Source organism: Macrotis lagotis, chromosome 3, assembly GCF_037893015.1.
Source record: "Macrotis lagotis isolate mMagLag1 chromosome 3, bilby.v1.9.chrom.fasta, whole genome shotgun sequence".
NCBI lineage: Eukaryota > Metazoa > Chordata > Mammalia > Peramelemorphia > Peramelidae > Macrotis > Macrotis lagotis.
The window spans coordinates 282024615-282043000 of NC_133660.1; the positions used below are offsets into that span (position 1 = coordinate 282024615).

The 18386-nt window shown below is 45.0% G+C and overlaps 1 protein-coding gene across 2 annotated transcripts; it reads right to left on the reverse strand.

Moving 5' to 3' along the window:
* Positions 1–10708: 10708 nt before the first annotated feature.
* On the reverse strand, positions 10709–13780 carry C3H11orf86 (chromosome 3 C11orf86 homolog). 2 transcript variants are annotated; one of them, XM_074227628.1, is made up of 2 exons: positions 13353–13780; positions 10709–12104 (listed from the first exon to the last, which is right to left on the reverse strand). In XM_074227628.1, the coding sequence occupies exons 1-2, from the start codon at positions 13698–13700 to the stop codon at positions 11997–11999; spliced, it is 456 nt and encodes a 151-aa protein (XP_074083729.1). In that variant the 5' UTR covers positions 13701–13780; the 3' UTR covers positions 10709–11996. The 2 variants fall into 2 exon arrangements, with proteins under 2 accessions (XP_074083729.1, XP_074083728.1); XM_074227627.1 differs by having other exon boundaries at positions 10710–12107.
* Between the last annotated feature and the right edge of the window lie 4606 nt (positions 13781–18386).

Below are 18386 nucleotides of genomic sequence, written 5' to 3' on the forward strand. Positions count from 1 at the left end.
CAAATGTCCCTGATTATTGCACTGATGGAATGAACAAGTCCTTCAAGGCTGATCATCACCCCCATGTTGCTGTTAGGGTGTACAATGTTCTTCTGGTTCTGCTCATCTCACCAGCATCAGTTCATGCAAATCCCTCCAGGCTTCCCTGAATTCCCGTCCCTCCTGGTTTCTAATAGAACAATAGTGTTCCATGACATACATAGACCACAGTTTGCTAGGCCATTCTCCAATTGAAGGACATTTACTTGATTTCCAATTCTTTGCCACCACAAACAGGGCTGCTAGGAATATTTCTGTACAAGTGATGTTTTTACCCTTTTTCATCATCTCTTCAGGGTATAGACCCAGTAGTGGTATTTCTGGGTCAAAGGGGATGCACATTTTTGTTGCCCTTTGGGCATAATTCCAAATTGCTCTCCAGAAAGGTTGGATGAGTTCACAGCTCCACCAACAGTGTAATAGTATCCCAGATTTCCCACAATCCTTCCAACAATGATCATTATCCTTTCTGGTCATATTGGCCAATCTGAGAGGTGTGAGGTGGTACCTCAAAGAAGCTTTAATTTGCAGTTCTCTAATAATGATTTTATTTTTTTAGTTTTTGCAAGGCAATGGGGTTAAGTGGCTTGCCCAAGGCCACACAGTTAGGTAATGATTAAGTGTCTGAGGCCAGATTTGAACTCAGGTACTCCTGACTCCAGGGCTGGTGCTCTAGCTACTATGCCACCTAGCTGCCCCCATAATTAATGATTTAGAGCATTTTTTCATATGGCTATAGATTGCTTTGATCTCCTCATCTGTAAATTGCCTTTGCATATCCTTTGACTATTTGTCAATTGGGGAATAGCTTTTTGTTTTAAAAATATGACTCAGTTCTCTGTATATTTTAGAAACGAGTCCTTTGTCAGAATCATTAGTTGTAAAGATTGTTTCCCAATTTACTACATTTCTTTGGACCTTGGTTACAGTGGTTTTGTCTGTGCAAAAGCTTTTTAATTTAATGTACTCGAAATCATCTAATTGGTTTTCCTTAGTCATAAACTGCTCCCTTTTCCATAGATCTGACAGGGAAACTAGTCCTTGATCTTCTAATGAAGCAAAGCTGTTTCTACACAGTTTGGGTCCCACCAGGTTTAGTTCCCAATTCTGCATTTCCCTGGGGATACAGTGAGGCACAGGGTGGTCTGGCCACTGGAAGCAGCCCCTGGCAAGTCCTTGCATGGGCTCTGGCACCTAGAATTCTGGTGGTTTGTTCTTCTGACCTTTGAAAGCTCACAAAGTCTAGATTTCCAATTTTCTTCATTTCAAAGTAACATTTAAGGAGTGGTTTCCCTCAATTAGCTTTTGTACTTTTTTTTTCCATTTTGCTAATTGTACTCTTTAAAGAGTTGTTTTCCTCAGTGGATTTTTGTCTCTCCTTTTCCATTTGAACAATTCTACTTCTTAAGCGGTTCCTTTCTTTTTCTAATTTTTCTTTTTCTTTTTTTTTAGAAATGAATTTTTATTTTATTTATTTATTTATTTGATTGTTTTATTTTTGCAAGGCAATGGGGTGAAGTGGCTTGCCCAAGGCCACACAGCTAGGTCATTATGAAGTGTCTGAGGTCAGATTTGAACTCAGGTCCTCCTGACTCCAGGGCCGGTGCTCTATCCACTGTACCACCCAGCCACCCTTCTAATTTTTCTTCTTCCTCTCTTATTTTTTTTAGGGGTTTTTTTTGCATGGCAAATGGGGTTTTGCATGGCAAATGGGGTTAAGTGGCTTGCCCAAGGCCACACAGCTAGGTAATTAAGTGTCTGAGGCCGGATTTGAACCCAGGTCCTCCTGACTCCAGGGCCGGTGCTTTATCCACTGCGCCACCTAGCTGCCCCTCTTATATGCTTTTAAAAGCTTTTTTATTGAGGCCTTCCACGCGTCCTTCCTGGATTTCAGACTGTTTCCAGGTTTCCGAGTTAGAGTCTCGGTCTTCCTTGCCAGCATGACTTTCTGTGCTCGTATTCTTTTGTTGTTCTTGTTGTTTGCTCCTTTCCCCTTTTCTTTCTTTTAAGCTTGAGCTCAACTCTCAGGGTGAAAGATGTCTCCGTTTCTTCGGTTACAGGTTTCCTGTACCACTGACTACAGGCCTTGCTGCTGGGCCGAGTGATTCTACATTTCCCTGGGGATGCAATGAGGCACAAGCTGACCTGGCCACTGGAAGTCACCTTTTCGCCTATGGATGTACTGAGGCATAAGGCGGTGCTTGGAGCTGGAGTCTGCCGGTTCCCCGGGCTATGCTAAGGCAGATGGGGGAGAGGGGATAAGTGGTCCTGATGTTGGTATTTCCCTGCTCCACCACATTGGGGCTCAGAATCTCCCATCATTTTGCTGAAGTGGGGCTTACTGGGGTGCTTTTTATCCTGGACTGCATTCCCTTGCTCCCCCTTCAGTGGAGTGAGAGATCTCTCCTGTGGTTCCTCCAATTTCTTGAGCTAAGCTTGGTTCTCTCTGTCCCCTTTCTGGTTCTGTTGTTCTAAGATTTGTTTGGGAACATTTTTATGATTGTTTGGAGCTGAATAGGATGATGTTTGTCCTTCATTCTTGAAGAAGACCATCAAAGAGGTGATGCCATGACTAGCACATGAATTGTATTTGAGTGATGGTGGGGCAGTGCTAAGTCACCGGCCTCTCTCCTCCAGTATAACCTGGATCCAGTGGCCAGATATACATCAGGGCAAATGGAGCTGACCCTGGATCCGAGACAGTCAGGGTTAAGTGACTTGCCCAAGGTTATATAGTCAGTAAGTGTCAAGGGTCTGAGGTCGAATTTGAACTCAGGTCCACCTAACTCCAAATCCAGTGTTCTATCCACTGTGTCAAGTAGTTGTCCAGATGAATATGGGAAGGTTACAGCAACTTACTGCTTACTCTGCCATCTTAGCTCCAAGAAGTAGAAAGTCTATTCACAGCAGTAATGTAAGTAACCACAGTGCTATGTTCTTGTGGCCAGCTAGATGGGACTGATTCTAGAGTCAGGAAGTCCTGAGTTCAAATCCAGCCTCAGGTCATTACTAATTGTGTGACCCTGGGCTAATCACTTAACCTCTGTTTGACTCCATTTCCTCATCTGTAAAATGGTGATAATATTATCTGTGCTACCCACATCTAGAAGAAAGACAAAACAAAAAACCCTACAGAATCTGAATGAACACTACATTTACTTTTTAAAAAATTTCTCTTATCTATATCATTCCTATCTCATGGTTTTTCTCTTTTCCCTTAATCCTAATTCCTCTTACAGAAAAATGACTAATCTGTAAACATGTTCACCACAAATGTCTATGTACAATGTTCACCAGACTGTTCACAGCTTAGGGGAGGGCAATGGGAAGGAAATTATGTAACTTAAAATATGCAAATGCATGTGGATGAGTGTTGAAAAACTCTCCTAACAAGTAATTGGACAAATAAAATAAAATACCAATCAAAAAATCATACCTGCTTCCCAGGGTTGTTGTGAGGATCGAATGAAATAATATTTGTCTATCACTTAGCTCAGTGTCTGCTATGTAGGGAGCACTGTAGCAATCTTAGCTGTCATTATTATACACTTAGCTTCTAGAGCAATATTGTCATTATTAGACATTTAGTTTCTGTAGCAATCTTAGCTGTCATTATTTTTATGCATTCAGCTTCTCTGCCCATATTAGCTGTCATTATTCCCTCAGTTTCTATATCGACATTAGCCATCATTATTACACGCTCGGCTTCTAATCACTATTAGTCATTCTTATTCTTCTTCTTATACACTCAGCTTCTCTACCCATATTAGTTGTCATTATTAAACACTCTTTGCTTCAGGCATCTTGGATGAGGGAGGCCTTAAGCAATTTGTCCTCTTCAAATGCCATCCAGGTAGGAGGAGCCACCCCTCGAGCCTCAGTTTTGCTGATTCATATCTTTGAATGTGACCCAGTCCCAGCTCCTATAGCCCATCCAAAGACTTCTCTTCACCACACGGTCAGAGGACCAGGACCAGTTACAGAGTGTTTATGTATGCTCCAAAGCTCATCACACTCTGCCTGCTCATCTGCACTCCCTTACAAGGACATAAATACTATTTACTTGGTCAGGGAGGAGAGAGTGCAGGTACATGGCCACCCAACCAACACGCTCAATTGGGCAGGTACACATTCCAGGACATGGACATTTTCAAGGAAATTGTAGAAAGTGAAGAAGAAAAATGACAACTGGCTGTGTAGCAATTCACTCAATTCTCTCTTGTGTCAGAGAAACGGCACTGTCATGACTGCTGGATTTGACATCATGAAGACCTGGGTTCTAATCCTACTACAGGCACCTCTGGGATATGTGACCCTGGGAAAGTCACTTACCCTCTTCTTTATTTCCATTTTTAAGTGTAAAATTGAATATTAGGGTAATAATAATAGCCCCTACATTGCAGAGTTGTTAATCTAACGAGATAATATTTGTAAAGCACTTAGCACCACACACACATAGTAGGCACTTAATAGATGCTTATTCCCTTCCTTTGTTATTATAAAGCTGATGAGATTTTCTTGGAAAGAGCTCTCATGGAAGTCCAAAACTACCTCTCTGTGAGAGAGCGAAACACAGCCTATTTGTCCCAAGATGGCACCTCTACTTGAAATGCCAAATGAAATGGTAGTCGGAGCAACTAGGTGGTACAGTGGTTAGAGCACCAACCCTGGACTCAGGAGGACTTCAATTCAAATCCTTTCTCAGATACTTAATAATTACTTAGCTGTGTGACCTTGGGCAAGCCACAACTCCATTGCCTCGCAAAAAGCCAAAAAATAGGGGGGTAGTCACAACATGTGAACACACGATCAGATGCAGGGTTGACTCTGCTGTCACTCATTTGGATTCTATTTCTTCCCTGGGCCCAAAGAAGGGAGACTCTGAAAGCTAAGAACAGTAATAGAGAGCATTTATAAATGTACTAGGAACTGTGTTAAGTGATTTATAAATATTATCTCATTTGATCCTCATGAAGGATTTTATCCATTTCATAGCTGGAGAAACTGAGGCAAACAAAGGTGAAGTGACTTGTTCAAGGTCATACAGCTAGTTTGTGTTGGAGTTGGGACCCAAACTCAAGGACCATCCAGTGGGGAAAAAAGTTCAGTTTCTTGCCCATGACCCCAACTGTCAGAACTAATGGTGCTGGAAGGAAGGGGGCAAGAGTTAAGTGGGAGCTGTCTAAAACAGAATGACCTGACTGGAGAGGTGGTGAAATTCCTCTTCTCAGAGGATGACCCACATGTCAAAAATTAGAGTGGGGATTCCCTCTGTGTCTGTGTCAAGCTAGTGGCTGCTGAGGTTCTTTTCAACAACTCCATTTGGTTTGCTTCCCAGACTCTAAATCCAATATTCTTCCCATCACACCATCTTGCATTACCCAGCTATCTTAGAAGCAGCCCACGGCTCTCTCCTCCTCATGGGCTCCCATGGGTGCTGGGATCCCATCGAGCCTCCTGGGATAGAATTCATCAGAAAGTTTCCCCATCTGTGAAATGGAAGCTAATATGAACACTTGGAGCTGTTGACTTCACATTGGGCCCGGAGGATTGGGTGAGATAACAAAGTTACTTAACAAGTTCACAGCTCAAAGTACAAAGTATCTGCTCTTCTTTCCCTGGGATCGGAATGTCCCAGGAATGTTGGGGAGGAGGGACAGGATGTTCTGCTCCAAGAGGGAAACAGCCCACCACTCCTTTGCTCCCTGGAAGAAGGCTCCCAGAAGCAGCACACCCACTCTTGGGTCCCCTGCTTCGTAACTTAACAAGGTCACCATATCTTGCTGAGCATCTTAGAGTCCAAGAACAGAAAGTATGTAGCTAAGGGGCTTTTCTGAGATGCCCAAGTGTCCTAGCTGAGCAGGATGACATCCTGTGGCCTCCCGGCTGGAGGAGTGCCGATGAGTGGGGGCTCCTGACCATTGGGGGCTTCTTACCAACCCTACTCAGAACCCCTCCCAGCCTTCTCCTGAATCTTCATTATGAAAACTGTTCATTTTCTTATAGTGAACCTGGAAATAAGCCTCTCAAGACTAGCCAAGTGTGATCATCAGACTAGAGATCCCCCCATGTGTCTCTGGGCTGGTCCTTGAAACCTCTTCAGCTCAGTTAGAGCTTGTATCTACCCCTTCAAGAATCCAGTCCTGGGAGTAGCTAGGTGGTACAGTGGATAGAGCACTGGCCCTGGAGTCAGGAGGACCTGAGTTCAAATGCGGATGAGCCCTATTATCTCTCAAAATAAAAATCCAGACCTGACTCTTGAGGAGGGGGCAAAATGGAACTTTTGCAAAGAACGTCTCAATGCCGTTCCTGAGTGACCGGGTCCTCTCTTGGCAAACAAGTAATTCTGCTACCAGGATGGAAGAATCCTCACATAGCCTTAAGGATGGAAACAGCAGAGCTTAGCATTTGGTAGAGAGACAACCTAGGAAGCTGCCAGATGTGGAGCTCACTTCAGTGCTCCTCTCCATGCTCCTAGGCCGCCACTACTGATTCCCAGCATATTCCTCCCCATTGCCAACAGCTGAGAGCCAATCTCATGCCACCTGTCTTGGGTATAAGAAGTGTAGGCAGCCCTCAATATTTTCAGGAACCACGATATCAGCTGTGTTTTCACTGTCTCTCTCTCTACACCCCCCCCCCCCCTGCCATGGTCAGCTCAAAGATCCTCTGGACCTCTGGATTTCATGAGTAGTTATAGCCCACCAAAAGGCAATACATCATCCTGCCAAGCCCCTGGTGAAGAGCCTTTTGTCTCCTAGCCAGCTGGCCTGCTGATAAGAAGCCAAGAAGCCCCCACTGGCATTGGCAGGCATTAAGTGTAGTGTTTAAAAGAACTAAAGGACCTAATAAAAACATCATTTTTTTATCATGTTCATTTGCTAAAAATCCTTAACAAAGATGTCTTTCTGGATGAATTGGGTAATATACATATATATATATATATATATATATATATATATATATATATATACATATATACATAAATACATTTGCAACTTTGCTTTATCTATATCACATATATGTAAATAGTGTATAGAATATATGAGATTGTATGCTATACAATGAAAAGGGCACTGGATCTAAAGTCATAAGTCCTGAGTTCAAATTCTGACTTGGCCATTTCCTATTTGTGAATGACCTTGGCCAAGTCACTTAACCTTTATGGACTTCATGTACTGAAATGAAGGGTTATGCTATATGCTGGTAGCTCAATTTCCCACTTTCCACCTAGCTGCCCCAAAGGACTGGATTTTTGAAGGGGTAGATACAAGCTCTAACTGAGCTGAAGAGGTTTCACAGACCAGCCCAGAGACAGATGGGGGATCTCTAGTCTGATGATCACACTTGGCTATATATGTGTATGTGGATTTTGTATGTCATCTAGATGAATGGCAAGATCAGCACAGTATAATCACCAGTTTGTACAGGACAATCATGGTTTAGGAAGAGATACCTCCTCCCATAAAGAAATTAGCATTATTAATGAACTCTTTTTTTATAGGTTTTTGCAAGGCAAATGGGGTTAAGTGACTTGCCCAAGGCCACACAGCTAGGTCATTATTAAGCGTCTGAGACCGGATTTGAACCCAGGTACTCCTGACTCCAAGGCTGGTGCTTTATCCACCTAGCTGCCCCTATTAATGAACTTTTCAAGAACCTTTTCCTTTTTTAAATGGATGCCTTTTGCTTTTATATCATATTCCTTTCTGAATTTAGCCCTCTTCCCTTTGCACCAGAATTTCCCTTAGAACATGGATGCAACCTTATAGTTCTTTTGGGCCCCATCATCCAACAGAAGCTTGTCAGGGCCATACATAGGATCTACTATTTACTTTTAACTATAATGTAACCATATTTTCAACGAGGATAATAATTAAAGATAATAATGTTGCATGAATGGGGCCTTGAGGACACACCTGCCTTAGAATAACAATTTTAGAAGAAATAAGAGAAAAAAGTTTTAGCAAAATTAAGCAATATATCAACTGTTTCTGACTGCATAGACAATATCTTTGAGTGTGGGGTTTTGTTTTATTTCCAATGCAAAATCAGGTATGCTGCTACTCAGAGAGATCTTGAATTTCATCCATATAGATAATCCCCCTGTTGGCTTGCTACCCATATCCTCTCTTCAAACCCCACTCCAAATACTGAAGGCTCTTCTCTAGATCTATGGACAGAAGGTGGGCACTCTGGAGCAGCGGAGCTGTCCAATCATTATCCTTCATTCTGACAATTCCACCTTCCTACTTGCCCCCTGCCCCCCTTTTTGCTGACAACTCAGCTCTCTGGGGTGGTAGCTTTCTCTTGACTTTTTCATGTGATGATGGACATAGACAATGAGCTAACCCATTGTCCATGGGGCAGTTGATGGCAATGGGGAACGAAGGGCACCATACTTTTAATGACCTAAAGCTTCTCCTTGGAACAAAGGTTCATCTTGTTAATGCCAGCATTCTGATGGCAGAGTTTTTGTGGCTGAGTCATGGGGTGCCATGGGCTCAGAAGAATAAAATTGTAGGGTCACCCAAAGGCCAATGGAAAGACTCATACATAATAGGCATGAGCAAGCAGCAACTCTTTACCCAGAAGGTGCAAAATTAGTTGTATTTAGAAGAATTCATCCACTCACTGGCCAAGGACACGAGGAGTGCCCCCAGGCTATGTTCAGCCCTGCCCAGAACCTACCTTCTGGTTCTCACCTTCTGTTGAGCTCACCTTCTCTTGGCAGAACCTGTGAGAGCCAAGGTCCTCCTGTGCCAGATGAGACATCTCAGAAGAAGGTGGAGTAGTGCACATTAATGAGGACTTTCCTTTATTGTTGTAAAGACTTGCTAAGATTTAAAACAAAAATAGTGAACTTTGACCCACTTTGAATTGAAGTTGCTGATATTTCTATTCTAGTAATGAGATGCCCAAGAGTCAACAGAAGCCACATTCCAAGAAAGGAACCAGTAATAAAATCCATGACCTCAGATGTCTAGACACCACTACCCAAGTCTGTCTGGTGAACTAAATATGGCCAATTTGAGTCAGTTGATGTGATGAAGTTGGTGGCTTGACTTAAGTGAACCATGACCAGAATGTTTGGCTCATGAAAGGGCGACCTTAGACATCCAGGTGGGACAGTGGAGTGACTGGGGGGGGGAGGGGGCTTACTTGGAGGTGGGAAGACCTGAATTCAAATTCTACCTCAGAGATTGGCTGGGCGGTTTCAGACTCTCAGTGCCCCCAGGCTATTTAGGTCAATCGTCATAAAGCAGATGCCAATCAACCCAGGTGAACAAATTCCCCCCCCCCTAAAAATTTCCTCCGCAAACAACAGCAACAATAATAAAAAACTTCCTCTACAGATGGATTATAGATTTGGTCCAGTTTTTCCCTCCTTTAATCAATGGACATTCATATTATATAATCTCCAGGTTCTAGGCTCAAGCAGATTCTTTTAGGTCTGAATATTTGCAAGTCTTTCATCTTGATTCTGGAGAATCATTATGTTTGATAAGAAATTTGTGGAAAATTATTGTTCATCAGAAAGGCCCTTGGACATGGAAACCTATTGACTAGCATTGATGAGAGCAAATTTCTGACAAAAAAACCTCCCTAGACTCCGGGCCTCATCCCCACTGGAGCCTCTTTACTGTCCTCAAACTAGACTTTCCATCTCCTGACTAGCTGTGTGACTGGGAATAAGCCACATCAACCTGTGCCTTCCCTCAGTTCCATCATCTGTAAAATGGGCTCAGGAAAGTTTGCCTTCCAGTGATTTTACAAGTGTCAAATGAGATCGTTTGGCAAAGAGGTGAATCCATGTGTAATCTATTTCAAATGGCTTGTCTTTTCAAGTTGCATGGAGGAGAAGGAAGGACAGTATTTGGAATTTAAAATTAAAAAAAAAAACTAATGTCATTTATGTGTAATTAGAAAATAGATATAAAAAGAGGCGTAGCTGTGTTTGGGGTTCAGTACCATGAGACTAGCTAGACACTATCATGGAAAGAGATTACAGATGGATCATCTGTAGCATCTCCTTGAAGAATCAGCACCTTCCAGAGTCAGGGGTGCCAGAACCCCACGCTAATCTTAACTGAGGATGGTTCCGGGCTTCTGATCACCTGATTCAGAATGGAGATGCTGTGTTGTAGACCTTTCTCTAATCCCTTCCTGAGAATGACGTCTTCTCTTTGCTTCTCCGGATGTGAAGGGAGGTGACAATCAACACCAACTCTTTCCCCTCCTTCCCCCACCTCAGCCACACTCCTCAGACAGTAAAGACACTACAGTGGTGGAAGGGGCTTCCTCAGTACTAACGAACTCCCCCAGCAGTCCAAACCTGATTCTTTTTCAAGGTCACGGACCACATAGGCTCTACCTGTCAGAGTTCCTACTTAGGCCTTCCGTCCCTTCCTGAATGTCCGTGAAATGAAAGGGTTGGACTAGAAGTTGTTCCTTCCATCCCTGGAAGAGTCCTTTCCATCCCTGACCCTTTAGGACTCAGATTCTATGAAAGGAAAAGGATAATGAGGTTTGCTTCCAGGAAAAGGCCTGAGTAGCCATCTTTGGCCATATCCTCTCTTGTTGGATATTTGCCTTTATTCTCAAATCACAGAAACCCACACCCATGGAAGGATGGATCTACTGTTGGCCAATGGGTGCCCTCTGGTGGAAGAAATGATGAACAACTCCCCATCCCCACCATCAGTGCCCATCCCTTCTCCTGGGTTATAGAAGGAGAGATGGGCCCCAGAAAGAAGCAGAGACTGGCATGCCTCTGGGTGAGCCATCTTCGAGATAGCATCTGGTTTTTATTAAAGTTACTAAATAAATGGGTGATTCATATCCCGAACAGAGTCAAGACACTGCCACATTATAAATGTGAAAACCACCCGAAGCCAGGCAGGGAGGGGCCCAGGCCACAGGGTGGAACATGAGGTAGAAAGACACACCCCAACAGTCCTGGGGCTCTTCTGGCCAGGGAAGGGGAGGTCATGGAAACAGCTGGAATTCCCTAGCCACCCAGGCCAGGCTTCCTCTGTCTCTCTTGCCCCTCTGGGCAGAGCCAGAAACCCTCTTCCGGTCCTGTTGGAGGAATGGTCAGGAATGCTCAGTCCACGGAGATGACAATCCTGAGTCCCAGTGGACCTCAGCCACATCCGTAGGTCAGCCAAGGAGTTGGACCCTCGTTCACAGAAATAGGGAGGTGCCAGAGAGACTAGGTTTCATTCCATAAGCAATTATTAAATGCCTACTATGTGCATCGTGCTAAGCACTGAAAAGACAAAGAAAGGTAAAAACCAGTCCCTGCTTCTAAGAGCTCACAATTATGAGAGCAAACAGCCATATGCCAATTTGATAAACTGAAGATAAGAAAACTCTTTGAGTTGTGGGGTTCAGGAAAGACTTCCCTTAGTAAAAAGTTCCAGCCAGGACTGCAGGAAGCTAGAAAGAGATGAGGAGGAAGAGCATTCCAGGCATGGGGGACTACCAGGGAAAATGGTGAGTCCAAGGTTCATAGACAGGAAAGAGGCTCTGGAAGCAGGTCTGTAGACCAGGAAGGATTTCGACCAGATATTGGGCGTCACCAGTCCTCCAGTCTCTAGGTCTCTGAATATCTTCCCTCTTCGTAGAAGGGGTGAAACATCCATGGCCTGTGGAGATTGTTGTCCGGGACCTGCCTCCTCTTCAGACCCTCAGGAAGGAAGCAGCATCAGACAAGGAGGTTCCAGAGGGAAGACATGGTCTGCAAGTCACCTAGAAGTAACCTGGCTAAGCTATGGAAAAGATACTGTTTGGGCTGAGGAAGGGAAGTGCCTATAAATTAGAAAGCTTATCATTTTCTACATAAAGTGCAAAACCAAAAAGGAGCAGCCCAATTTGAAGGAGCTGCAGCAGCAGAGTTCGGTCCCAGCGGCCCCTGGGAGAGTGGTGTCTTCCAATGACCCGTCTGACCATCTTCAGCTGGCAGCATCCTCTGGAGGACTAGGGGACGTTGAGCGGCTGAGGGTCACCCCTGGGAGGTTGGCCACAAAGTTCCCCCATGTTCTTCTCAGAGCGTAATCCATCTGCTGGGGGACAGAGAGGGAGGAGATGATCAGGAGAGAGAAACTGAGTCCAAGGGGAAAACTGGGGAAGACTGAGTGGTCTCAGATAGTCTTCCTTTAAAAGTACCAGGTAGTGCTAGGGAGCCAAAGCAAGATGCTGCCCTTACCCCTCCTTTTTTTTTTTTTAAGGTTTTTTTGCAAGGCAAATGGGGTTAAGTGGCCTGCCCAAGGCCACACAGCTAGGTCATTATTAAGTGTCTGAGACCGGATTTGAGCCCAGGTACTCCTGACTCCAGGGCCGGTGCTCTATCCACTACGCCACCTAGCCGCCCCTTGCCCTTACCCCTCCTGATAAACTCTCCCTCCACTTCAATATGAGCTAGCTGAGCATCAGTATCCTCATCTGTCAAATGGGCCTTACAAGCCAGGATTGTTATGCAACGAGGGGAAAGATTCCTAGACAGAGGTCTAGCTGTGCTAGGGGATGTTGGCAGTCATTTAGACCTTCGGTTCTTCTACCCAGGGGCCTGAGTGTGAATGTCGGCTGGTTGGCCTTTGACCTCTCCAGGCTTTCATTTCCTCAGCTGTCAAACCAAGGATGCAGGGGAGGCAACTTTCCCTCCTGAATCCTGGGATGCTCAGCTTGAATGAGCTCATAGGTGAAAAGCACTTTGCAAACAGGAATTCGTTTGAGGTATCAGTTGGGATTCATTCAAATGATGTTGTGAATGAGCCTGATTACAGGAGAACTGTCCCTGGAGGACTAGAGAATTTTCTAGAGGGGTCAGGACCCCCCCCAATAAATCCACTAGAAGAACAACAATAGGGGCGGCTAGGTGGCGCAGTGGATAGAGCACCGGCCTTGGAGTCAGGAGGACCTGGGTTCAAATCCGGTCTCAGACACGTAATAATTACCAGCTGTGTGGCCTTGGGCAGGCCACTTGACCCCGTTTGCCTTGCAAAAAGACAAAGCTAGAAGAACAACAATGGCTCCTATTCACAGACTACTTATACATAATATATTCGATGAGTCTGGCTTGTCTCTGAGCCTCAGTGTTGACATCTGTGAAGTTGTTCTGCTTACTTTCCCAGGGTTGGGTGAGGAAGCTTTGTATAGAGGGATTCAGGCTTGTCGCACCTGCTGGCCAGGGAAACTGGGGCCTGTAGGCCTCTCTGTCTCATGGCCCCGGAGGGGGCGCTGTGGCTCCCTGAGAAGAAGGGACCCTTCCCAGCCCCTCTCCTCTCCTCTTCTTGCCCCCCAACACTTACCTTCTTGTACTGTCGTATTCTCTGCTTCCCCTGATTCTTGCTTTGGATTAGTTGTTCTGTGTCTTCCTGGCTCCCAAGGGGGACTTCATGAGGAGAAGGAGGAGGAGGAGGAGGAGGAGGAGGATTCAGGTCTTCAGGAGGGTCAAAACTGGATTCCAGGTCCCGGCAGCGAGGCTTCTCTCTACGGTGCCGGAAGCTTAGGGACCTCCGGAAATGGGGGACCTGCTGGTGGGCTTTAGGGACTAGGGGGCTCTGCCCCTTATATTCTGAGGACTCTCCATACAGCTCCTGGAGTTTGCCATAGGAGGCTCGGCGGACCCTAAGGGACTGGCTACGAGTGGTCACCATGGCTGCTAGTAGTGAATATTCTTAAAGTTGGAGCTGGAGCTCCCTTTTAAGTCTTCAGAGTTCACTCTGGCCAGTCACTACAGTCCCCACCCAGCTGACTGGTAACTCTGGGCCAAAGGTTGGAACAGCTAATGTTCCAAAGTGCAACCACATCATCTTCCAGGGCAAAGGATGCCCTGACTTCCACCACCTCTCTCTTCCCAATCCTCTCCAGCCTGTCCCTTCCTTGAATTCCTCCTAGCTGTGTATAAAGTAAACAGAGCTCGCATTGTCCGCCGCATTTCACAGATGAGAACACAAAGGCACAGAGAATTGCAGAGATTTGCCCAGGGTCCGTCCTGCAACCAGTAAATATCAATTGTATGGGTCAAGGCTCCTTTTACTGGCTCCAGGGCCTTGACCGGAGGCATGTGGCTAGCAAGTGTGGAGGAGGCAGTACCTGAACTGGACAGCTGAAGGTGCCAAGAGAGCTTAACCTGAGTTCAAATCCAGCCTCAGATACTTATCAGCTAGGGAAGCCACAGGCAAGTCACTGACCTGTTGTCTGCCTCAGTTCTCCCAGCTGCAAAAGGGAAATAATAACAATATCTGCTTCCCAAGTTGTTGGGAGGATCAATGAGATAACATGGAAACTTAGCATGGTGCCTAGCATACCGTAAGAACTTAATTATTGCTTGTTTCCTTCCTTCCTTTCCTCCCTTTCTTCCTTCCTTCTTTCCTTGAAGAACTCTAGGGCTTCTGCCCATCACAACAGCAACCCCATATAACTGATATCTTCATTTTACCCCCCAAAAGAAAAGCAAAGCAACATCCACCTTGATGGCAGCAGCTCCTCACAGCACTCCAGAGAGCCGGGACGGCCCTGGGAGACCCGCTGTGGCCAAGGCTATCCCCGTCCAGGGGAAGAAAAGCAAAACAAAGCAAAGCAAAACCAGAAATCCCTTCAAGAACCTGATGAACACTACATTGACTTTTGAAAAAAATCCCTCTTCTGTATTTCTTTCCCTTCTTCCTAATTCCTCAAATGGAAAAGGACTAATCTGTAAACATGTTCAGCCCAAATGTGTATGTACAATAGTCACCTGACTGTTCATTGCTGAGGGGAGGGGGCAGGAAGGGAGAGTGGAAGGAAATTTTGAAACTTAAACATATGCGTGTGCATGTGGATGAGTGTTGAAAACCTTTCATATCATGTATTTGGAAAAAGAAAGTATCAATAAAAAGTCTCGCCCAAAAGAAGAAACGGAGGTTCCGAGATTAAGTGGTTTTTCCAAGGACACAATGCCAGGCAGCAAGGGGGTTTCTGACCTCGACAGGGTCAGACAGAGGCATATGAGGAGACCCTCCCAACAGAGAACAGTTGAACAGGGTTGACTTCCAAGTCAAAGGGCCCTGGCAGTTATGTCCTTGCCACCACCTGTTGAGCCCTTTGCCAGTCTCTCATTGGCCCCAGCTCAGTTCCCTTGGGCACTTCTCCTGGTAGGTTGATGGCTATCTCCAGGAGGCAGCAGGGAAGGGATGTCCCACATCTGCATTCCTTGTGTGGTCTTGCAACCCAAGCATCACTAGGAGAGTGGATGGATGGGTGGATGGTCCAAGACCATTTCTTGCCTCAGAGCAGATGGTTCCTGTTTACAGATTGATCATTACAGAAAGATCCTGAGATCATTCCATTTCTACCACGTGGACTTGGTGAAAAATACTTATGATTAAAGGATCATAGAAGACCAGCTGGAAGGAGCCCAGTGACCAGAAGTTAGATAAAGCAAGGTAAGAAAGGGAGGGGACTGTGCTGGGGTTCCTCTGGAAGCTGGCATGGGGTAAAAGAGAGGGAACTGAGAAGTAGCTACCCTCATGGGTTTTTTGTCCTTTTCTTTTCTTTTCTTTTCTTTTCTTTTTTTTAGTTTTGTAAGGCAATGGGATTAAGTGACTTGCCCAAGGTCATACAGCTAGGTAATTATTAAATGTCTGAGGCCCTCCTGACTCCAGGGCTGGCAGTGCTCTATTCACTGCACCACCTAGCTGCCCCTGTCCTTCATTTTCAAAGAAGACCACAATATCAGGGAGGTCCTACCATGATGTGAATTGGATTTGAGTGAGGAGGTGCTGTGCTAAGTCATCAGCCTCACTTTCTCCTCCAGAGTCATCGGGGTCCAGTGGCCAGATATGAATCAGGACGACTAAAGATGGCCCTAGATGCAAGGTGATCAGGGTTGACTGACTTGCCCAAGGTCTCACAGCTAGTAAAGAGTCCTGTTCTCCTGACTCGAAGGCTAGTGCTCTACCCTCTGCATCACCTAGCTGCCCCTACCCTCAAGGTGGTCAAAGATAGAGAGCACAATATCATGGTTTATCAAAGGTGTGAATGAGGAGAAGAGGCCTTCCAAGCATAGCTCATGTCTGAAGGGACTCTTGCAAAGGGGGTGCTGGAATTCTCCATCTTGTCCAGCAAAAGTCTGAGTCCTAAGAAAGCCTAGAGGACCTCAAGTCCTCTTCCCCCACCTCCCACCCCCATTTAGTGATTTATCCCTATTCACTGGGAGTATAACAAATAGGAACACTGACATGCCCACAATGTTCTCTTAGAAACTTCAAAGAGTGTATTGGTTTTTATCTCAGCAAGAGAGAGAGGGTGAGATGATGATAAAAGTATGGAACTTGGAATCTGATGACGGAGCCTCAAATCTCGGCAGGAGCCATGTGACCTTGATAAGTCATTCCTTATCTCTGACTCCGAGTTTCACTTTTTTCATCTGTAAAAATGTTATGATAATATTTGCATTCCCTATACCAAAACTTGTGCAACTAGGTGATGAAGTGGATAAGGCCTAGAGTCTGAAGTCAAGAAAATCTGACTCCTAATCTGGCTTAAGAACAGCTGGGTGACCCTGGGCAAGTCTCTTAACCCTGCTTACCTCAGTTTCTTCATCTGTAAAATGAGCAGGAGAAGGAAATCACAAACCTCTCCAGTTTCTTAGTCAAATCACTAAGAGATCGCTAAGAATCAGACCCGACTCAACAACAGAAACATCCAGAAAAGTTTAATTAGCTGGATACAGTAGCTGCATTGCCCACCAGGTGATGCCATCTTTAAACTACCAGCCTAGTCTTTATTAGTATCTTCTCCCTGGTATCAGGATACCCTTTCCCAAGAGGCTGCAGGTCCCCACCATGGCCACCAGAGGGCACTCTGAGCAAGCATGTACACTCTTCTCCAACAGCCAAGCTGACCTTGGATTAACCCTTCAAGACCCTCTCTGAGTTTGATCTATGGGATGAAATGGATGGATGGACTTTTGCTCAAAAGACAGAAATATTTCATTTTAATTATACGTGCCTCAGGAACCCCTCCCAATAGATTTCTCCATTCACTTCTTATGGCATTCCATAGGTCAAATAGTCAACATGTTAAGATTTCATAATTTATCCTGCATGAAATGAAGAAAAAAAGGAAATTGGGTCCAACCCTCCCTTTTAGTTAAATATAATTCTCCTGAATATCTTCCAGATGTGTGGGTGTGGAAGGGAGGAACCCTGACTACATACACCCACAGCTCTGGAAAAGAAAAGAATGTGGGGGATATTATATTCTCTAACAACCTCCTTGACTAAAAGGGAGTTTGTTTGAAGGGAGTTCACCAGCTGAATGGCATAATAGCTGGTAGCCTCAGTAAATCTGCCTCTTCTTCTCCACGTTCCCAAGTGCCCTCTCTGCTCCGGGATTGGCTCTCTTTCTCTGGACAGCTCTGGTCCAGGTCCTTTCCCAGTCACCCAGGATGCCCACCTTTCTCCTCTCCTGGAACTCTGAATCGCCAAGCCAGAGAATGGAAGAATGAAATCCAAAAAAGGAGGCATTGCAATGTACAGGTAGCATCCCCACCTCTAGCCAATGAGCTCAGAGAAGGACAGGCTCTATTGTCAACTCTCTGCTGGACAAACTGGACCAGGCCTATTTTTTGTGAGAAACTGTACACATTCTGGAAAATTTTTTGATCTCTAGGATCAGCACAAAGATGAAAATGCAGATTCAGTAGCCAGGAGCTACAGCAATATGGCTATTGTCTTGGCAAGTGTGCCACTTGTGTCACCTCTGTGTTTCCAGGTAGAATAAAGTCTTCATTCATTCATTCATTTAGGTTTTTGCAAGGCAATGGGGTTAAGTGGCTTGCCCAAGGCCACACAGTTAGGTAATTATGAAATGTCTGAGGCCAGATTTGAACTCAGGTACTCCTGACTCCAGGGCTGGGGCTCCATTCACTGCGCCACCTAACCACCCCTCTTAAAGTCTTCATTTAAGGAAAAATTTAAAAAGAGGACTTCTCTGTGAAGAAAAAGAATCTGAGGAGGCTGAGGAAATGCTGACCCGACTCTGCAGTTATAGGCTAGAAGAAAGTGGCCCAAAGAGGGTAGGAAAGATGGGTCTATGAACACTTGGAGCTAAGTAGCAAAACTGAAATTCTTTATTTTTTAAAACTTATGTATTTATCAAAACTGAAATTCTTAAGGAGAAGGAGGAAGTGGGTACATGTCAGGCATGCCAACAAATTTTTTTGAGTTTTTTCCCTTTATTATTTTATTTTTCCAATGATGTGCAGAGATAGTTTTCAATATTCATCATTTACAAGTTTGTGAGTTCCACATTTTTCTATTACCCTCCCTTCCCTCCCCCCTCCCCATGTCAGTGAA